Source organism: Furipterus horrens, unplaced genomic scaffold (assembly GCF_987537825.1).
Source record: "Furipterus horrens unplaced genomic scaffold, mFurHor1.1.pri manual_scaffold_10, whole genome shotgun sequence".
NCBI lineage: Eukaryota > Metazoa > Chordata > Mammalia > Chiroptera > Furipteridae > Furipterus > Furipterus horrens.
This window is the reverse complement of record NW_028327180.1, coordinates 101,061,794-101,083,709: the sequence shown is the minus strand read 5'-3', so window position 1 is coordinate 101,083,709 and position 21,916 is coordinate 101,061,794. Positions and strand designations below refer to the sequence as shown.

Genomic DNA, 21,916 nt, shown 5'->3' with positions numbered 1-21,916 from the left:
GAGGAAGAGGCTCAGCCCAGAGCCGCGGTGGGTCCCCAGGACCAGCGTGTCATGTGTCTGTCGGCAGCCAGGCCTGATTCCCTCCCAGAGGGCCCAGGGCAGTTGCCTCCTTCCTCGTTCATCCAGCCTCTGGGGGCAGGGGTTTGCTAAAGGCTTGATGTGGCTGAGGTCAAACCCCACGGGAGCGGCAACACAGGCGCCTTTACACGCCATCGGGCTCCGAAGCTGGGCTGCTGCTGGGGGTGGTGGGGCCGCAGAGTTGGAACTTTCCACCTGGGCCTCGGACTCTGTCCTGTGGGCGGGGAGAGGGGGCCCAGGCTCTTGGTTAGTGGCCGAAGTGTCCAGGAGGGACATGTCCGGTCTCTGAGCGCGGGGGAAGGAATGCTGACAGCGTGCGACCAAGGGGTCCCCTGCCCGTCCCCAGGCAATCAACCACTGTTTCATTACGCACTGCACGTCCCAGCCCAAATCAATAACCTTCATGATGACCCATTAAACAATCATTTCTCCCCGTGGAGTTCCCCCCTTGCAATCAATGGGGTGAGGAGAGACGGGGCGAGCAACCGATCCCCACTCTGCGCCCCTGCACCCCCCGCTGCCCCCGCTGCAGGACAGGCCCCTCCCCCAGGGGAGAGCCAAGCTCCATGCCGGGGCCCAGCCAGCACCGCTGGACTTCCAGGGACGGGGCTTGGGTGTTCTAGACACACGGAGCCCAAAACCAGGAGGAGAGTCATGGGGACCCAGAGGACTCTGGGGGCCCCCTGTCACCCCAAGACTGCCCGGTGGCCTGGCGATTGGGAAGTGCATGTTGGTTGGTTGGTTGGTTCACCACTGTCTGTCTGCTCTGAGGGAGGAGCATGCAGGGTCTCCAGTCAGGTCCAAACTAGGTCACCTTCAGATCATCCGATCCACGCGGCACGTCTGTGGGTGTCAGCAGTGCCCCACGGGCAGGTTCAGGGGACCCTTTCCCGGGAGAGCGGCCTCTCATGCGTCTCTGGTCTGTCCTCTGGTTGCAGAGCGACCAGCGCCCCCCCGGGAGCTCCTGGTGCCCCAGGCGGAAGTGACCGCGCGAAGCCTCCGGCTCGAGTGGGTCCCGGGCAGCGACGGGGCCTCCCCCATCCGCTACTTCACCGTGCAGGTGCGAGAGCTGCCGGCGGGACAGTGGCAGACCTACTCCTCCTCCGTCAGCCACGAGGCCACAGCCTGTGTGGTCGAAAGGTACTGGGAGCCCAGGGGTCCCCACCCAGGTCCGGAGCGCTGCCCTTTAGGGTCCCCCACCCCCCGGCCCTCCCACATCCGGCCCCTGCCCACAGAGGAGGGAGGCAGGACGGTCCAAGCTGGCGCACACGGAGAGCTCACGCCTCCTTCTGGTCCGGGGCCCAGGGTTTCTGTGTCCTGGGGACCAACTGCCCCATGGCCCCCAGCCCCTCCCCCAGGTCTGGCCAGGCTCCTGACGGGGCAGTGAGCCGGGCGGCGGGGGCCGCAGCGTCCCAGCCCCTAGGAGGCAGCACTGAAGTCGGCCCCGGAGCCGCGTCCGCTCCCTGTGCTCTCTCCGGGGCAGCCGGGCAGATCGGCTTCAGCTCAGTGCCCTGGCGGGTTACGGACACTGGTTAGGGACGCTGGTGGGGGCACGGCGGGCATCACCCTGACTGAGGAGGCCCGCCACTCACTTCCTTAGAGACCGGAGGGGGGCTGGCACCGCCGTGGGCCCTGCTGCAGGGCCTCGTTTGGCCACATGCTTGGCACCATGTCAGGCTTAGTCCACGGGAGGGGTCGGGTGGGTGGGCGCTGCCTGTAGCTGGGGCAGGGGGCACAGGCTGGACCAGGCCAGCGCGGCCCATGCCCTGGAGCGCTCCGTGGTGGACGAGGCAGGCCCTCCTCCGCACTCGGGACCGGAGCAAGCGCTGGTGCAACTGGCCCCGGAGTGAGGAGAGACCGGCTGCCCGGGAGCCTCCCCAGGAGCCTTCAGCCAAGCCCCATCTGCTGGCCGGGGAGTGCTGTGCTCCCCTCCGCTCTGGGGAGCACTTCTACCCCTCCACAGGCCAGCAAGTCTGTGCCAGTCATGGGGGCTTCTCCAGACAGTTCCGGGGCATCCCTGAGGACGGCCAGCCAGGGGTCACAGGCAGGAGGACGTCCCCAGGAGCTGGGGTGGGCCGGGGGAAGAGCCGCCGGCCGTCACTGGTTCCTTCCGTGTTCCATGCAGGCTGAGGCCCTTCACCTCCTATAAGCTGCGCCTAAAGGCCACCAATGACATTGGGGACAGCGACTTCAGCGCAGAGACGGAGGCGGTGACCACACTGCAGGACGGTGAGTGAGTGGGGGCCCCGGCAGGCAGACAGACATGGCCACTTCCTGGCCGCTGCCCTTGGACTTGAATCACTGGCTCTAGAGAGAGGCCCCACTTTCATGTTGAGCCAGACTGGGGCCCCTTGCGAGACCGCAGAGAGAGTGGGGGCAGTGGGGTTCCATTAGTGACAGCCGGCACAGAGCGTTCCTGGGCAGCCGGTGGCACTGGGAAGACTTGAAGGGCCTCCAAGTGGAAGGGACTTTCTTTGATGGGCTTCCAGGCTCCTGTGACCCATTAGCATCCCAGAAACTGAATAATTTATAGGGTCATTAAAAATGAATGTCGCCGGGTGGCGGGGTTTTGAGAGGTGTCCGGTGTTTCTCATTCAGCAGCCTCCCCAGGTGGACCGTTGGCCAGGAGCGCAGTTAAGTGGGGGAAGCGAGACCCCTTAGAGTGCTAGGCGGCTCCACCCCCACCCCACCCCCCCTGCCCCGTCCTGCTCAGAGGCGTTGGGCCTGAGGCCCACGGGGACTTTGAGTCACAATGCTGCCGGGCCGAGCGAGGGGGGACAGCGTCCCCCAACACGGCTGCGCTGGCGGGCAGACTCAGGACAAGAAGCATCGCCGTGGCGGCCCAGGCCCCAACGGGCACCCGCACACTGGGCTCGCCCACTGCACTTTGTAACGATCCCTCGCCGCCTCCCCCCACTGCAAAGCACGGGCTTCCACCGAGCGCCCTGGGGATCCATTTTTAAACAGACGAATCTCTAGCCGCTCGCCCGGGTCATCACAGCTTCGTTGTTCTCTTCTCTAGCGTGGGGTGTAGCCTCTCCAGCAGATGCCTCAGGCGACCTTGGGGCCAGCCGCAGGGCTCAGGGGGACCCTCACGGCTTCTCAGCCGCAGGCAGATAGCGCCCGGGGCCTCAGGGCCTGCTCCCAGGACGGCCCTGGCCTGCTCTCAGGGAGCCGGGGGACAGCCAGGGGCCGACCCCTCGAGATGCTGGGGTTGTCTTTACGGCTCCCATTTTAATGTTACACCCAACCCAGCCGCGGTGCCATGGCAACAAAGCGCTGATTCTCAGGCGAAAGAGAAGCGCCCTGGCCGGGCTAGCTGTCCCTGGGGCTGTGCGTGGGGGCGCGAGCCCAGCCCCAGGACGCCCAGGCCGGGCCCTCACACGGCTCGGCCAGCGTGCGTCTCCCTGGGCAACCCCTGCCGGCCTCCCGGGCTCCCCGCAGGCCTGTCTCCACCCGCGGCCTCCCGCCCCTGCTCCTGCTGGCCTGTCTCGGGCAGGGACCGGCTCCAGGCCCTGGGCGCTCTGTGCTGGGCGGGAGCTCACTGTCCTTCTGCCCTTCTCCATCCTTCCGTCTGGTCTAGAGACCAGGCTGACTGAGACAGGCGCACAGGCGCAGAGCGGGGCCCGGGGCACGGGCCTGGGGACAGGCTGGGCCGAGGGCTTCTCAGGCTGCTCCAGACTAAGCGACGGGGCGAGGCATGGGGGTTCCAGAGGGGACGCGGGCGAGGATGTGCGGGCGGTGAGAAGGAGCAGACCTGCCAGGCCTCCCAGAAACGGGGCTCAGGGGGCACAACACACAGACCCCGGGACCCTCCGGGCCTGCCTCCCACGAGCCACGCTGAGCTGAGGCGACCGCCGTCCTTCCAGCACGCGTTTCCACCTGAATCCCTTTAGGCAGGGAGGGGGGAGGGAAAGGCTCTTCCTAGGTTTTTCATTTCTTAAAAAATAACCCGCTTAAAATAATCCCCCAAGAGGCCTCTGTGGGGCGGCGACCTCCGATCCCCCTCACTTGCCGAAAAACGTTCTCTTGCCGCGGCTCTTAGGCCGCAGAGGCGTGCCCGCAGCATCAGGAAGGCTGGGTGAGGGCTCACGGCCGACCGGTGGCAGGCCCAGCGTCCCCACAGGGCTGTCCCTGAGGCAGGACAGAGGACTGGAGGCGGGGTGACTCAGGCATGACTCAGGCTGTGGGAGGGGGCCTGGGGGCCCGGAGGGGACTCACGGAGAAGGTGGCCTGGGCTGTGGGGGCAGCGGTGGGCCAGGCACACAGGAGGGGTGGGGCAGGCCGAGGACAGCGCCCAAGTCGCCCCATCTGAGACGATCTGACGTGGCCGTGTCGGGTCCCAGGACCTTAGAGTGGGGGAGCCGTGAAAGGGTCGGTTCAGGGTCCTGGGCCACGGGGAGGGCAAGCACCCGACGGGACCGGGAGGCTTCAGCCTCCAGGGTACAGGGCGCAGCCACGGGCAGAGGCCAGGCCAACCTCGTCCCACCAGAGAGCAGAACAGAGCCGCCGCCGATGCTGGGAATGCCCGCCCTTCAGCCACCAGGAGCCAGCCTCCTTCCGTGACAGTCATGCTAGTGCTTCAGCCACGAGCCCCGTGCCCTGGCCAGATTGCTGGTCCCATTCAGAGTCGCTCTGACCTACTCCCTCAAACAGAAGCTGGTGCCCTGGCTCAAGGAGGAGGTGTGGGCCCCTGAGGGGGTCTGGGGCTCAGGAAGGCTCTCTTGGCGGGGCTCCCGGCACCCCCACTGGCATTAGTGGCCCCAGTGGGGAGACACCAACTCCCCTGGTGCCTCAGTGCAGGTCCGTCTGTGGGGATGTGGCCACTGCAGGACTGGGTCCCTGCTCTGCTAGCACCGGCTGCACAGGGGGGAGAAGGGCACCCACAGGGATGAGAGGGGGCGCGGGTGGGCTTGTCAGCTTCCCGAGGGCGGGGGGTCAGGGGCCCGCAGACCCTCTAATCCTGGTTCTTTGGGCTTGGATTCCAGTTCCGGGGGAGCCTCCAACATGTGTCTCGGTGACACCCCACACCACCTCCTCTGTCCTGGTCCAGTGGCAGGTAAGGGCCTGGGGTCCCACGGGCCTCCCACTCCGCGTGCCCACCCCCGCGCGCCCAGCACCGTCACGCTGCGGCCTGGCTGCGGGCTGGCCCGCACTGGGGGTCTGAGCACAACGCCAGCGTTGGCTGGGCACCAGGACGGGGCATCCAGGAGCCGTTCACGTGGCCGTGAAGCCTGGCTGTCAGCACACGCCTGGCGGACTTGAACTTGCTCCCTGGGAGGGCATCCGGGTGTCAGGGCATCAAGGCACCCAGTGTCCCAGGCCACGTAGAGGTGGCAGGCAGGGCTGCCATGGACGTGCCCCCCTGCCCGCGTCCCACAGGGCGGTGGGCCCGTGACCGCCGCTCTCCTTCCCACAGAAATCCCCTCTAATCGGGCCACACGCGTGGCACTCACTCGGGCCTCCCCTCCAGGGCGCAGCCACGCCCCCCGTGGTCATGTTAGCCGGCTAACGAGGTCTCGAGAGAACACCCGCCTCCTCTCTGCCTGGCTTCCCGTGTGGGTGTGTCTCGCTAACAGTGTGTGCGTTGAAGACAGACTTGCAGAGGGGCGGCACTGCCGAGCAAGGCTGCAGGGAGCCGTGGGGGCTCGGCGCAGGGCAGGGCAGGGCCAAGGCCAGCAGACACCTGCCTGCGTGGAGCAGAGGACCAGGGTTCTGGGTGGGAGGAGCCAGGGCAAGTTGATGACTGGCCACCACAGGGCCTGCTTCTTCCCACACAGGCAGTGACCTCAGTAAGCACACAGGGTAGAGAGCAGGGTCCCCATCAGCTGCGCACGGACGGAGCCATCATGACAACTCACCATGGCTTGTCTGTTGCTGACAGTAGCTTCTTGGAGGGGATGGGAAGGAACCTGAAAAGGTGGCCACAAGACCTCTCCTGTGAGACTGGAGCTCACCACTGTGGCTCTAGTTCCCAGCTTCACCGGGCTGTCAGGGTCTGGATAGGAACCACAAAGGGTCAATGGGGCGCCCACCCTACCTCAGGGGGGCACGTGCCCTGAGCTCGGCTCGGAGCCCCGGGAAAGAGACGACGGACCTGGCCGCAGCTCTGCAGGCCCACGTCGCCCTTGGACAGCCATGACCCTGAGAATCGGGCTCCAGCTCCTCCTGTCAGACTGGGAGGTCACAGGGGGCTACCGAGTGTCCACGGGTCTCTGACCAAAGGCCTCTAGCCCTCCGCACCCCTGACTTCCGCCTAAGTAGGACTCCCCCTCCCCTAACGCCATCAACCAAGAGAGGGTCGGTCCCTCTTGCTGTGCCCGCTGTACCAGAAAGGCGGTGTCAGCAGACACGGCCCTTGGCTCTGCGGTGAGTAGGGAAGTCCCTTCTCCGTAAGGGCAGCGCTCAGGGCTGGGACGTGTTGCCCCACACAAGTGGCCGTCAATGTGGCCCGGCCGTCACTGGGGACCCCTCACCCCTGGGCTGCGCTCGGATGGCCCCGTGGAACTCAGCGCATGTGCCATCAGCAGGCCCCTCCCAAGCCCAAAAGAACAGGCTCATCCCAGGAGACCAGAGCGGGAGGGACACGACACAATGTGCAAATATGTGCCTGTCACCTCCAGGCAACCGACGCGTTAAAATCAGGAGCAGTTTACGAAACCCCAGCGTAGGCTGGCACTCCAGATGAAGCGTTTCACCTGTAAACCTTCAGTAGTTTATAGCCATAGGTTTAAAATGCAGACGCGCCTGCAATTCGGGGTGTCTGTCGCAGCCCGTGAGGTTCGATTCCTGCAGGCGGACAGCCGGGCCCCGCCGTCCCTGGGGTCCAGCGCGGCTCAGAGTCTGGACTTGCGCAGGGTCTAGACAGAGGGAGCGGGAGCGCGCTGGGTGCGGCCCTGGCAGGCACGGACGCTGCTCTGGTCGCAGCATCAGAGCTGGCTGTTCGGGAGCTTTGCGGGGGCCGCGCGGCCTGTCACTCAGAGGCAGAGCCCCCCGCAGGGGCAGATTTCTCCAGCAGACGTTGAGGCTTTTTCTAGCAAAGATACCGCCTGACGCTGTAGATCGCGTCCCGCGCAGCGTACTCGGCGGGGGACAGACTCAGTGTTGTAGCAGGTGCCTCCCTGAGAGCAGGGTGCCGCTGGCGGGGGACAAGGCCACGGGGCCTCTTCGGGACGTGCCCTGCGGTTGGTGCCTACTCTCGCCACTTGCGCCACCGTCGGCGAGGACCAGCTGCGGTGCAGAGCTCTGGGCGGCCAGAGATGGACGAGCCAGTCCGTGGAGGGTTCAGCTGGGCCTGGGCTCGGGGGCGGGGGTGACGGCAGCCTGTGTCTGCAGGCGAAGGGAAGCCCCAGGCGAGAGGCAGGGAGGGAGCCTCCGGGCATCGGGCACAGCCAGCAGACGCAGAGGTGTGACCGCCCTGCGCTCCGAGGGCAGGCGCAGCAGCCGGGGTCTCTCGGGCCCCTGTGCTCCCTGAACCATCGCGAGTGGATCCCACAAGCATCCAGGGGTCCTCATGCTGTGCCCCAAGGAGTGGACGGTGTGGGGAAAGGTTCAGACTTCAATTCCAGCGCCATCTCGCCCTGCCTCGAGACCGCGGGCCTGGTGCAGACCTCCGTAAGCACTGGCCCCTCCTGCAGAGTGGGGAGACGCAGGCCCTGCTCTGTCTGGTGTCTGGGCAAGCCGCGGCTGACCCCAGCCTGTCCCTGGGCCAGGGCCCGAAGGACCGAGGCTCCTCCTGCAGGGCCGGCCACGTCCAGCCCCAGGCCCTCCTCCACCCAACCTGCTGCCGCCAGGACACCCGCCCCCATCCTCCCAGGATCCCCCCTCCATCACTGGCTCGCTGTCCTCCCCCAGCTGCTGTGTTGGGTGATAAGCCCAGACACGCATCAGCCAGGTCATCTGCATTTTAACAGAGGCGTTGAAAATAGAAAAAGCCCCCCGGCCCCCAGAATCGTCGATGTGCCAAAGGCGAGAGGGCAGGCGTTTTCAGGAAAGGCTCCCAGTTCCCATCCAGCATCTGCCGTGCAGATGGCTGGGCCAGGCTGGGATTAACCTCGCTGGGTCATCTTGGACACCGGCAAACGCGGCTCACGTGGTCAGAGCACCTGCGCAGCCCCGTCCGCTCCCCAGGCCGGGACGGCTCCTGCTTCTGTGCGAGCCTGTCGCTGGGGGTGCTGCCCGGGCCAGGAGCCGCTGTGCCTCTCCCCACCCCCAGCTCCCTCGCCCCAGGGTCCCCAGTGAGCGGCTTCCTCCTGGGCGGCCGGCTGATGAAACGTGGTGACCGACCGTGTCTCTGCAGCCTCCGCGGGACGAGAGCCTGAACGGCCTCCTCCGGGGCTACAGGATCTACTACCGGGAGCTGGAGTCCGAGGCGGCCTCGGCCCCCGAGCCCAAGACGCTCAGAACCCCCTTGGCGTTACGGACCGAGCTCCCAGGTGAGCCCCTCTGCTCCCTCCCCCCCGACACAGGCCCCGTGCCCGCCCAGGTCGCAGGCAGGTCCCGGCTGACGCAGAGCATCCGCTGGGGCAACAGCCCGGGGTGCACAGCCAGGCGGCAGCAAGCGGAACGCTCCGAGCTCTGGGGCCTCTGCCCACGGGGGTCGGGGAGGCTGGCGCAGGTGTCAGGGTGCGTGGAGGGCAGGGAGCCCCTGAGGAGGGCCGAGGGCCGGCAACACTAACTGGGGGAAGTAAGCAGAGGCCTCGGAGGGGCCGAGGGCCCGGGGCCAGCCAGTGGGGATCGCGGCAAGTGCCCCAGGCCACAGGCATGGGGTGCTCACCACTGGGTCCTGGGGGGAGGGGCAGCCAGGCCCTCAGGGACAGCAGTGTCTCCACCGGGCTCACAGCACATGGCCCGTGGCCAGGACCCCTGGCCCATTCCCACAGCCCTTCTGGCCGCCGCCGGGGCTCTGCCAGCAACCCTCGCTCTCCACACTTCCTGGGCCTTTGCCACGCCGGTCCCTGCGAGTCCCACAGGCAGGCAGGCAGCGCTTCATGTCTGCGCGCAGCCTCCCCTCCCCTCCCCTCCTGGAGCGCTGACAGGGACGGAGGGCGCAGCCGCCTCCCCCACCCCCAGCTCACCCCCAGGAGTCCTTGCCGATGGCCACACAACGGGGAGCATCTCCCAGTTTCTCAGCAAATCAAAGCAATGACAGTCAAGGACCCGGCTGCAGCGGGTCAGAGCGCCTGGTCCTCAGAGGCTGAGCACCCACCGGGTCCACTGCCCCGGACGGGCAGTCTGGCTGCTTCATGAGAAAGCCCAGTCGCCCCGCAGCTGCTGGGCAGCGTGGCACGGCCCCTGTTCCCGCAGCGCGACCCCCCGTTCCCGCAGCGCGACCCCCCGTCCCCGCAGCGAGGCCTCCCTCGCTCACCGCCTCTCTGCCTTGCTCGCCCCCACAGCCCACAGTAGCTTCAAGACCGTGAACAGCAGCTCCGCGGGGACCACGTACGAGCTGACACGTGAGTGCACGCCGCCTCAGCACCCGCTGGGCCGGCGGCTGTAGTTTAGGGGCCCCCCTCAAACACTGCTCCTCCATGTGCCAGACCAGCAGGCAGGCAGGGGAGGAAGCTTCTAGAAACAGGCTGGGGAGGGGAACTAGTGCAGCTGGTTCTTCGGGGCAGAGAACGGACCGAGCAGAAGCTCCCCTCTGCTCCCTTTGACGTCACCGCGCCCCCCGCAGCCCCACCGCGCGGCTGCTGTCCCCCGGTCTGTCCCGGGCTACCGGGACCTCCCTGCAGCTCAGAGGTCAGTGCAGACGTGGGTCTAGTGACGAGGGCTCCGGGCCGGCTCTCCCTCCGGGCTTCTCAGTCGTGGGTTATGGAGGACGAGAGGGTGGCCCAGCCCACGCAGCGTGTCCACGGCCATTGCGGTGTGACTCCTGTCGTCCCTCCTCCTTCTGGGAGCTCGGCAGCCACGGGCCCAGGGTTGAGACTCCCAGGCCAGGCTGCTGCGGTCCTGGAGCCACTCGGGGTCGGGGGTGTGGGGGTGGTTCTCTGCAGGGCCACACACTCCAGCCATGATGAGGACGGGCAGGCGGGGTCCCACTCGGCTACGTGGCAGGACCTCAGGGACGTTTCTGTGAGGCACAGTGGGGGACGTGGGATCCCATTCACTGAACCTCCATGAGCAAGGCGCTCACTGGAGCCAGAAGGCACAGGCCTGGCGTGTCCCTGGAGGCCGGACTCTACACAGGGCTTCAGGAAGGCCCCTCTGAGAAGCAGGCGCCAGCCCGCGGGTGGCCCTCCCACAGCCGAGTTAAAGGTCAGCTGCGCTGCAGGTGACTCACACTTGGCCACTGCCTGTGTGATTCTGCGCACGTGGCCTTACACATACTTTCCTTCTGCGGATGTGGCCACTGGGGACACACAGGAGTGGGTTTGCACACACATGTGTAACTGCCAGGGCCTCACCCCTGCTCCTGCGCCAGGGCGAGCCCAGGGCAGGCTGTGTGGAGCCCCTTGACCGCTGGACGCCATGGCGGCCCCAACACAGCCCGGCTTGGCCCGGAGCGTGCTGCTCACGGGCACGTGGGCCCTTCCACTCCTTGTGGAAGCGAGGCCACCGTCCTCCAGGGCCCTGGGGCCGCCGCTCCTGCCCGTGTGGTGCAGAGAGGGCCTTCTGGAGGGGGCGCTCCGGGCCAGCTGACCGGTCCTGTCCGCCCTGCAGACCTGAAGAAGTACCGGCGCTACGAGGTGATCCTGACGGCCTACAACATCGTCGGCGAGAGCCCGGCCTCCGCGCCCGTGGAGGTGTTTGTCGGCGAGGCCGGTAAGCCCTGGCGTCCCCCTCGCTGGAGATGGCGTTGCTGGCAGTCCTGCAGGCGCGCCGGTCACAGGCTGCGCCGAGGGCTGCGCCGTCCCGACAGCTGGGCGGACGTGTTTACGTGACGTGCAGAGCAAGGCCGTGGCCTCCGTGGGCGTCTCAGGGTGGGGGAGCCTCACATCTGCAGGGAGGACGTGTGCGCTTTGCCAGCCGCGCCCCTGCTACAGCCCCGGCAGTGCTCCTGGCAGCCGGGCGCCCGCTGACGGCCCCTTCTCGGGCCTCAGAAAGCCACGCAGGTCACACTCTCTCCCCATTAGAGGAGACGTGTCCGCGCGTGTGTCGAGGGCCATCCCTTCTGCGGGGCTGACGCGTGGGAGATGTGCTGTCTTGTGGGGACCAACTTGCGCCCAGTGTGACTTCAGAACCAAGCGCGCCCCGCCCCCCGGCCGCACACTGTCACACCCCGCGGAGGACCGCTGTCGCCCTGAGCCAGCTGGGGCCTGGGCCTCTGCTCAGATCAGCGGGCGCAGCACCAGGAGGGCACCCCCGCGGACAGAGGCTCAGGCTGAGGGAGGAGGGGCCGGCCGGCAGTGGGGCCAGCACTCTGTCCTTCCAAACCAGGAGCAGCCCCGAGGGCCCAGCTGAACAGACACCCAGGACCTAGGCCACGCTGTCCTCTCCTCCCCCACGAGTCCCCCAGCACCCGGGACACGGCCCATGGGCTCACCCTCGGGGAGCTCTGTCTGACCCTCCCTCCAGGCAGGTTCCCGGTCCCTTCCTCGGCGCCTGGGTCCTTGTGAGGACATCTGCGTCCCTGTCCCGTGGGACTGCCCTGTCTCTGTGTCTGTCCTCTCCCTGGACAGTGGCGCTTGTCTCTAAATGCTCCGCTTCTTGGGCTCGGGGCCCTGCGGGGGTGGGGCCTCATTAGGGATGGGAGGGAGGGCGGGGCGCAGACACCACCCCCAGGTGTGAGCGGAAGCCCCAGGCCCTCTCACAGGGAACCCTCTGGAGTCACTGTCCACACCGCAGGCTGCACAGTCCTGCAGGGGGGGCGGGGGGGGGGGGCACTTCCAGGGCCTTTATGTCACCCTGCCCTTCACCTTAACGCCTCACGGACCCCCATTGTCTGTTGGGATATAAAAGCCACCGGAGGCAGGCCCTGCTCCAGTCCACCCTGCGACCTCACCCCGGCTTCACCCCGGACCCGCTGTCGCATCCCGCGTTCCTGCTGGCCACGTGCTCACCTGCTGCCCTCGCCCAGACCCCCGCCTCCCCAGCCGACAGAGCCCGGAAGTGCTGGGGATAAATGGCATTGTTAGCGACCTCACTTCCATCAGCAGGAGGGGGTGGAGGACCTCCTGGTCCTAATGCTTTATTTGGAAGGGATCCCACCGGTCACACCATCCAGAATCCAAGTCCTTGGCAGCTTCTTGGAGGCTCTTTGGTTTGCGTGCTGGCGGAGGACCAAGAGCTGGTCCCTGAGCACCCGCACGCTCGCCGCCACCGGGCCCTGAAGGGAGACCCCAAGGAGCGCACGTGGGGCAGAGGAGCCGGCCTGACCTGGGGCCCAAAGGGCTGAGCTGACGGGGACTGGAGGGACAGGGGCTGGACGGATGTGGACGCGGGAGGCCGAGCCCCCTCCACTCACCAGCAGCGGCACTGGGTCGGGGGCGGTGTTCCCGGGGTGCCTGAGGGCCATGGTGGGCCGCGAGCCCCCAGGGGCCGGCGGGTGGACAGAGCGCCAGCGTGGGCTCCCAGCCTCACGGGGCCTCCCTGAGCACACGGCCGGGATGCCAGAAGACCTGGCCTTTCTGGAGTGCCACCAGAATGGTCGGTGGCAGGCTGTTCTCTGTCCCCAACTTAGCATGCTCTGTCATAGCAGCATGGCGGTCCCTGGCCGGGCAGCGCGTGGTCCCGCCGAGGACTGGGTGGCCGTCGTGACAGCATTGTTGGCCACGATGTGAGCCACACGAGGAGCGCCTGTGTCGCACCTTTACCTGTGCGTCCGCCTTCAGTGCTGTATCAGCAGGGGCCAGACATCGCTGGGCTGAAGTGCTTTTGAAAAATAGTCTCCTGTGTGATCCACAAGCACCTGATCCAACCCTGGTGTCTGACACCAGGGGCCAGGCTGGGAGGCAGAGTGACATCCTCGCCCAGCCATGCTCACGTTCAGGGAGGATTCATCAGGGTCATGCCCAGCGGCCTCCCTGGGTCCGGCTCCTGTCACCTGGAGACCCGCCCTTTCAGGAGCCAGGGCAGGAAGCCTCAGACCCAGCATGCCTTGCTCTGTGCTTACCTGCCTCTCTCTCTCCCCCGCTTGTATCATCATCCAGAGTCTGTTACCTGCTGTGCTTCTGTGGCACAGAGGCCCGGGCTGCAGGGTAGCCGGTGGGTCCCTCAGGCCTGGGGACAGCAGTGTCACCCAGCCTGGGGACAGCAGGACCTGGGGCTCTGCCGCCAAGGATGGGACCGGGGCCTCTGTCCAGCCCAGGTCAACACAGCACAAGGACACGCGGCCCTGCTGGCCGAGCCTCCTGCAGCGCTGCAGCCCCCTGGTCAAGGGCGTTTCTCCTCCCAGGCGCCACCGGGGCCGGGCCTGGCGGTGCCTCGGAAAAGGGAGCATCGGGGGTGGGAGGGGCCGCTCAGGGACGCTTCTCACTGGTGACCGCGTAATGGCCGGGCTCAATTTTGTCTTTCGTATTTTAATTGTACGACAGTAATTTCGCGATAGAGCTGCCGATGGCAAACACGCAGAAGACATTAACTTTATTTATGTTTTGGGTTATTAATGTGGCTGTTAAAATTCCTCCAGTTAGTTTTGATTGAATTGTTTTTTGTGCGATTCTGTTGTTTAATGGAGCGGTAAATAAGAATTTCTGATAATGAGGCTGCGCATCTGCCACAACAACCTGGTGCGGGTTATTAACATTTCCATTAGCGGCGGGGCGGGCGGCCCGAGGTGGGCCCCGCACGGTTAGCACAAAACAAATGTTGGTGTCAGGCCGAGTGGGTGTTAATTACTATTTCATTCCCCATTGGGGGGAGCAGGGGGAGGGGGAGACTCGCCAAGGTCATTGCCCCCAGGAGGCCTCCCGGGCATCGCCGTGCAAGGCCGCCTCCCTCCATGACGACTGTTTCACACTTTCCACTTGGGCGTAAAACGGGACTCGCATCTGCAGGCCGCGCTTGGGCCCGCAGGCTGCAGCCGCAGGAGGTGCGGGGTCCGCTGATGCCCCCGGCACGGCGCTGGCTTCAGCACAGGCTCCGCCAGGGTGCCCGGGGCGGAGCCAGGGGACAGCCCACCCTGCCAGAGCGCCCCCCATGGAGAAGGGTCCTGCCCCATGCACGTGTGTCCTCTGCGTTACCCCGGGTTCCCAGTGGCCCTCTGGGGGTGGTGACCACCAACGGCCCCATCTCTCGCCATCGCCTTTTGCAGGCCCAGTGCAGCCCTGCTGGCCCCAACACAGCACCCAGGGGTCTCCCCCGCCTGGAGGGGAAGGAGCCAGAGCGAGGACTGGGTCCTCAGAATGTGGAGCCACAGGGGCCTCGCAGAGGAGCGTGTCCCACTGACACCCGTGTCCCCGGCCCTCCTAGAGGGGTGGCCCCGCATCTGCAGACAGACTCCATCCAGCACCGGGGCTCCTGGGCGGCGATGGGAGTGGACACCTCACTGTCCCTGTGCCCCTCTGAGTCGTAGCCCCCAACCCTGTGCTCACCCCACGGACTGTCACGGCTCTCGTGGGACCAGGTCCCGAGCCTGAGTCGAGCCTCAGCCGTGAAGCACATGGGCTTCACCCCCACCCCCTGCTCGGGCTCTGCGGCGTCCGTTTCCTCTGTCACTGTCCCGATGTCACATGACGCACGAAAAGCACGGCTCCGGCAGGTGTGCGGCAGCCCCGGCACGGAAGCTGCAGGTCAGGCAGAGCCTCTCAGGCCCACACCGCCAGCCCCCTCAGCACCCCCTGTCCTCTCTCCGCAGCCCCAGCCATGGCCCCGCAGAACGTGCAGGTGAGCCCACTCACGGCCAGCCAGCTGGAGGTCACCTGGGACCCGCCGCCGCCTGAGAGCCAGAACGGGAACGTCCAGGGCTACAAGGCAATGCTCCTCCCAGGCCACGGGGCCACAGTGAGGCCTCGATCCCCGGGGGGAGTCCTGGCCCCCCCACCATGCTGCTGTCCCTCTGGCTCCTGGGGCAGACGCACTGCCGCCCCCCAGCCCACAGAGCCGTGGCCAAACCGTGCCCCAGGAGTGGGTTTTAGCCCCGCCTTACCCTAAGCAGTTTGTGCCCGGGCGCCCCCCTCCCGGGTCTGCAGGGAGCCCTGCCCCTGCGGCACCCACTCTGGGGTTCCCCAGTGTCCTTGCTGGCAGTAAAGCAGAGCAGTGAACACAGTGGCCCCCGCCCCAGCTCCAGCCCCAGGTCTCTATTGGATGGTGTAGGAATCTCTTGCTTGAACAGGTCCAGGCTGGGGCCCAAGATTTACAATTCCAGCAAGTCCCCCCATGGGGAAGGGGCCATGGTCCCTAGGAGCCCCACTTTGAGAATCACCACGCTAAAATGTTGCGATTCCACATTAGCTGAAGGTTCCAGAGATGGGGTAGAAGAAAGGCGGCAGGCAGGACCAAGAGGAGTCTTGATGCTGGGTCATCTGGGGGCAGGGAGCTCCTTGCACCATTGCGTCTCTGCATAGCGAGCCCAGCAGCCCGTGTGCCCCCCAAAACCGGCCCGGAGGAAGCGGCAGCGCTGCTCCGTACACCCTGCCCCCGCCGGATGGGTTCCCTGCCTGGGCTGCTGGGGCCCAGACCGATCCATCACCAGATCCTGTGGGCTAACCCGCCCTGATCGCTATTGAGCCAATTACTTGTCCATTTTAAAATGATTTTTGTGGGTGTTTTATGAAAATGGATACCTCCCTCCGTGGCAGGCTGCTGCGGTGATTAATGAGGTGACGAGGAGTCCCGTGAGCTTGGAGTCACGATGCCATTTGTGTGTGTCCAAAACATGTTTTCTAATTTCCTTAATGATGAAGACATTGAACTTGGATATTGATCTCGTGAAGAAGACTTGTTCCAGCAGGGGACCTCCCGGGGCAGCTCAGAGCGCAGCAGCTGGCCTGAGACTCACAGGGGGTGGGAGCGACGGCCCCCGTCAGGGCGCCCCAGCATGTGGGCAGGAGAGCTGGCCAGGGCGCTCCGGCACCTCGCGGCCACTGCGCTGTGCTCAGGTCGCAGGTGGACCCACGGACCGCGTTGTCCCTGGGCAGCCTGGCTGGCATGGACGGGCAGTGGTTCTTGGCCAGCTGTCCAGGGAAGCAGTTCTGGCCACCACTGCAAACCTCCATTCTGGACGCCAAGTTCACCCGCCGGCCCGTGGAAACTCAATGAGAGGGTGAACCCCAGAGAAACGTGGGCCATCCCAGCCTGGCTCCTACCCACGTGCTCTCTCTGGTTCAGTGTCCAGGGTGGGGCCACACTGACCAAAGGCTTCAATGTCAGCCCCGAAGGAGACCCGGGAGCTCGGGGTGGACGCTGGGTTCCGTCCACAGGCTGGCGCAGGGGGGACGTGGGCGCTCTCCCTTCTCTTTGGGGGGGGAAGGCGGGGGCAGAGACAATAAACCAAGACACCCGCAGCACTGGCTCTGCAAGAGGAAAGGGACACTGGTCCCTGCAGGACAAGGTCACTTCTGTCCTCAGACAGCAGCCTAGGAGCCCCGTCCACCCCAGCACAGCCCTCACTGCCCCCAGCACCCACCCTCCCACCAGCAAAGCCGCCCCCCCACGGGCCCCTCCCCGCCACGGCCCCCTCCGACCCCTCGCTTTTCCCGCAGATTTACTACTGGGCGGCCGACAGCCAGAACGACACGGAGAGGATGAAGCTGCTGCTCCTGCCGGAGACCCTGGTGAAGCTGAAGAACCTGACCAGCCACACCCGGTACCACGTCAGCATCTCTGCCTTCAACGCCGCCGGAGACGGGCCCAGGAGTGTCCCCAGCCAGGGCCGCACCCATCAGGCCGGTAGGATGGACGCCCCGGGCCCCCACAGCTCTCCGCTCGGCCTGGCCCGCGAGGCACAGTGTAGCACGGCGGGAACTGCGGGGAGGCCGCCCGGGGGTTCCCACGGCTGCCCGGGCCTTGGCCTGGTCGCGGTAACCGTGCGCCAGGCAAGCCGTGCCTGCCTCCCCCCTCGAGCCTGCCAGGGTGGCCAGGGGGTGGCTGAGGCCTCACTCACAGCCCCCAGGACACGTCCCGGGCCTCGGGGACTTCCGGTCAGACTCGCCCACTAACAGGTTCTTACGCCTCAGGCGGGCGCTGCTGTGGGTGGAACTCAGGCCGGTTTGGGGCACCCCTCCCCCCAGGGCTGGGCCCACAGCCTCCCTGGAGCAGCCGTCTCTCAGACACAGCTCCAGGCCGAGCTGCCAGCCAGCACACACACGGCGGAGTGTGGGTCCTGGGGTCACCTCTCTGCTGGAGCCCCTCAGAGGGTCCGTGCGGCCTGGGGAACATGGTGGAGCTGACCGGTTCCCAGGGGAGCTGCAGCCTGGCCCAGCAGCCTGGGAGCTTTTTGAGGGGCTGCGGGGCGAGGACCCATCTCCCTCGGGGCTCCCTGCCGTTCCATGGGGTCTGCGGACGAACACGCTCCCATGATCCCTCCTCTCCTGGGGACAGGGCCTCCTGGGCCCCGCGCTGCCCACAGGTGCCGTGAGCAGCCTGCACAGGCCACTTCCTTTGGGCCCCGCGGGCAGCTGAGCTGGGCCACGTGGACGCTGAGCTGGAAAGCCGTGGGCAGGGCCTCCCCAGAGAACGCTGGGCCTGGCAAGGTCACAGGTCAAAGGGCCCCAGGACAGGAACAAGGGCAGAACGGTTCCTGAGCGCTGACCCAGGCCATTGCAGGGGCCGCTCTGGGCACCAACTCCCACCCCCACTTTCCCTCCGAGCCCCGGCACAGAGGGCGTGAGCAGGGCTGGCGCAGCCCCCAGCCTCCTGTGTCTGCGGTCAAGCCCCCGGCCCAGGCGGCACCTGAGCCCCACCCTCCCTCCCAGATGGCAGAGGCCCGGAGGGGGCGTCCTGAGACCAGCAAGCCCCTGTGGCACAGGGCGAGGCGGACAGAGCCGGCAGCCGGCACAGGGTCCACCCGCCAGGAGCAGGCCGGCCTCCGGGGGCTCCCGCAGCGGCCGCAGGGGGGCGGCCTGCGCTTTGTCCGTGGGCACCCGCTGTTCCTGCCCCACCTGGTCACTGCATCTCCGAGGCCGCTCTGCTCTCTGGACAGCCTGGCTTTCCGATTGATCCCAGGAATCTCGGCCGTGGTCAATACGTTTCCTCGGAGAGCACTAAGGTTTCCGCTGCGTTGAAAATGGCCTCTAATGACACGTGTATGCCCCATGGGGGCAGGGACGCGTGTGCAGATGGCCCAGCCCGCGCCTCAGTGCAGGTCCCTGTGTGTTCCGTCCCCAGCACCCGGGAGCCCCAGCTTTCTGGCGTTCTCAGAGGTCACCTCCACCACGCTCAACGTCTCCTGGGGTGAACCGGCAGCTGCCAACGGCGTCTTGCAGGGCTACCGCGTGGTGTACCAGCCCTTGGCGCCCGTGCAAGGTAAGGCCGCGGGGGAGGCGCTCGGGGGGTGGCCTCACAGGGCACAGCCTGCACGGTCTGCGGCCAAGCCCGGGTCCCCAGTCCCGGCACAGCGCGCCCTCCACAGGCCTGATGCGTCCGCCCCCGGGCCTCGTCTCTTTAGTTCCCAGACATTCCTCTGCAGTTCCTCCTGGGATCTTAGTCCTCAGGGGCCCTGAGGGGACCCCTGTGAGCGCCACTAAGGACCCACAGAGGGCGGCGCGGCCAACCAGACACTGTCAGCCCCGGGCAGGGTGGCTGGCCAGCTCCCTGCGCCCTTCACTCCGGGGGTCATCACCAGGCGCCTGCTGTGTGCCGAGCGCTGTCCGCGCGCTGGAAGCTGTGGGCCCAGGAGAGCGGTGGTCTTAGCGGGTCAGGCTGTTGAGACCTCACAGTCCTGAGTCGGGTGCGCTGTGCTCGGGGCGGGGAAGCAACGCACCGTTACACAAACCAGACTGGCAGAGCCCGGCAGTCTGAGGAAAGCGGGGCCTGAAGGACGAGGAGGCCCGGGCACGCAGCTCCGAGGGTCCGCCGGGAGAGCCCCTACAGGAGGCCCAGAGGCCCGGGGGGGTGGGGGTGGCGTCCTTCCCAGGCCAAGCCTAATGAGGGAGGAGGGCCATACAGGTCCCCCACCTGCTGTCATGGGGACCAGGCCACAGTGCTAGGCCACGCAGGGCCACCGTGAGACTGGAGCTGGAGCATCTGAGTTACGGAGACCAGGGCCCCTGTCAGTGCCGTGGGCGGAAGGCGTGTCCTCCCGGGAGCAGTCAGACGCGCAGGGCCCAGGGCGAGCGGGGCTAATGCTGCAGCACGAGGGGCCCCGGGAGGGGGAACAGCCGCAACCTGGACATGAGGAACCATCACATTGGGGGACAAGGGGCCGAGTGGGGAGGCCGAGGCAGGGGGTGATGGGGAGAGGAAGGTGCGCTGGATTTGGAGGAGGAGCCAGGGGGCATACCCGACTGAATGAAGGTGAGGGACAGGAGCCGGGAGGTGGGGGCTTGGCGACCGTTCACGGGGCAGCTGCCGTGGCTCTCCCCTCCCCACCCCCCTGGGCTCCCCGTCCCACTCAGGAGTGTCCAGTGGGCGCCTTCCCCCCGCGATGGCCCAGGCGCTGCAACTCCAGAGCAGGAGACGGGCCCAGGGCAGGTTTCCCTGGCAACGTGCACAGACAGGTGTGAAAATACAGACGTTTCATGTCTGGGGAGAGCATGACCCGCACACCCAGCAGGATCGGCTCCCCGTTTACAGCCGTGATGAAAGTCTCCGTTTAAAGCGAGCACATTCGGGTAGCACAGGGCCGGTCTGAGGGGGGAGACGTAGCGCCCGGTTTCTTTCATCGGCTAGAAGGCGCCATTGACTGTGAGACGCGTCGTTCTTTCGTGAAGTGCTGAGAAGGAAAAACGCCTCCAGCCAGCGGCAGCCGGGCCTTCCATCGCCACGGTCATCGGCCGCCTGCGCGCGCAACGGGGCCCAGCTGTGCCCCGTGAGGCCTCCGCCCTGCACACCCCTCCCTCGGATTGCGCCCCATCTCCCAGGAGCCTTCGCAGGTGTCTCCGGGGCTGCGGTGACTGTTCACCTCACAGCAGCGCAGCCATCATTGGAGGCTCAAACTCAGCACGTGCAGCTCCCACGCGGCTCCTGCTCCCTGCAGACGGCTCGCCAGGCCCACTAACCCGCCCGCCCAGCACTCACACAAGCCAGGCCTGTCCCCGCGGGCCCTGCGCACCCTCCCCACAGCCCGCGGTGTGCGGCGCCTTTGTCCTCATTCTGCAAAGTCACCGGGCCTCTGCCCCAACAACATCTGTCCAGGGCCGTCTCGAGATCGCTGGAGGCGTCGATTGCAGCCAGGCTGTCGGGTCTGCAGCCGAGGCGTGAACCACCCATGACGGGGGAAACGTCCGGGGCGCGTGTGCTTTCTGAGCATAAACACGCTGTGAACAGCACAGACGGGACATGAGGGGCAGCTGTCCGAGCATCTCACGCTCCTGCTGTGTGTGGGACTCAGGCTCACAAGTGACAACAGGTGGGGTCACTTCAGCCACAGCCATTTTCACGTCTCTTCATAAGCAAGGCGACCGTGTGCCACCAGCGTCACTGCTCCCGTCTGCCGGGAAGGGCTGCTCCTCAGCTGGGTCCCCCAGGCTCCGCCCTGAGCGGGTCGTGCTGTGGAACAAGCGGAGGAGGAAGCTGGCCCCACACCTGGGTCTGTACCTGTCCCCATGGCCCTGTCCTCGCCTCGCCCGAAGAAGCCCTTAGGGCATGTGTCTCCCCCGGGTGCTGCCCAGGCGTCAGATTGGCGCGTGGGCCTCTGAGCAGGGCTCATAGGGGAGCCCACCCCGGCCCCTCACTGCTGCCTCCCGGACCCTGGGAACTGCGGCCAGGTCTCGAATATTCTCAGTCCTCCCAAGTGTCGTGAAAACACCAGGCGGCTCAGCTCAGGGCCAGAATTACATCCGTCTCCGTAGAAAGGCTGGTTCTTCTGTGAAGATCATCAGATGCGATGTATGTGCTATACGTGTGCACACGTGAGTGGTACAGATGGTAAAAAAACGTGTAAAGCAGTGAGCTCAGCCAGGAGCGGCTCCCCCGGCCCCCTCTCGAACCTCCTCATGGAGCTGTTGTAAGCACGTCATTTTCCACACATGTAACCAAAGAGCGTCCTCTTCCCTCTGGAAATGCCACATCTGTATTGTTTTGAAGATGGGTCCCCTCACAATGTCACGTGTCCCCCCCCCTGGGTCCTGTCTGCACAGCCCGCAGCACGCTGGCCCTGCCGGCACGTTCACAGGTGGGGGCTTGTCTCGCACCGTCACGGTCCCAGTGCAGACGGGGTGTTGGCCAGGACAGTTTCTCCCCACCTTCGCTTCGGGACCCAGCAGTGACGTCGTGAGCTGCTTGAGGCCGCAGGTGGGGCACCCCCAGCAGGGGAGCGCCCTCCTGGGGAGCCCACCCTTGAGCTAAAACGGAAGTCTCCCTGCATCTTCTCCCACCTTCTCCCCTCCCCCGTGACTCAGGAGACTCCGGGTCACCTGTGCTAGTGACACGGCCCGGACATTAGCAGGGGCCCAACCAGGGGCCAGGGGCCCGTGTTCCCCCCGCAGTGCCCACGGCCGGGCTCTGTGAACACGAGGCCCGGGGCTGCCTCCCCGCCTGTGGTTCAAGCCCTGCTGACGCACATCTGTGCTGCAAACGGCTGCGACCACCCCGACCCCTGCCTCCTCACTGCCAGCCGTCCTTCCTCTCTACACGGGGCTCCTGTCTGCTCTCGCCGCTCCAGGGGTGACCAAGGTGGTGACCGTGGATGTCAGAGGGAACAGGCGGCGTTGGCTGAAGGTGCGGGACCTCACCAAGGGCATGACCTACTTCTTCCGGGTCCAAGCACAGACCATCGCCTACGGGCCGGAGCTGCAAGCCAACGTCACGGCTGGGCCGGCTGAGGGTGAGTGTGCGCCTCCCGCGTCCCCGAGGTGGG

At 66.4% G+C, this 21,916-nt stretch overlaps 1 protein-coding gene across 1 annotated transcript in view; it reads left to right on the top strand.

Moving 5' to 3' along the window:
* Positions 1–21,916, top strand: part of SDK1 (sidekick cell adhesion molecule 1) — a 458,950-nt gene that overhangs the window by 420,443 nt on the left and 16,591 nt on the right. The window contains exons 30-39 of the mRNA XM_090288675.1: positions 1,017–1,218; positions 2,204–2,307; positions 5,067–5,137; positions 8,378–8,513; positions 9,474–9,533; positions 10,741–10,842; positions 14,816–14,931; positions 16,662–16,848; positions 18,286–18,423; positions 21,722–21,883. Coding sequence (XP_090144801.1) covers positions 1,017–1,218; positions 2,204–2,307; positions 5,067–5,137; positions 8,378–8,513; positions 9,474–9,533; positions 10,741–10,842; positions 14,816–14,931; positions 16,662–16,848; positions 18,286–18,423; positions 21,722–21,883 — 1,278 coding nt within the window. The remainder of the gene's footprint in view (positions 1–1,016; positions 1,219–2,203; positions 2,308–5,066; positions 5,138–8,377; positions 8,514–9,473; positions 9,534–10,740; positions 10,843–14,815; positions 14,932–16,661; positions 16,849–18,285; positions 18,424–21,721; positions 21,884–21,916) is intronic.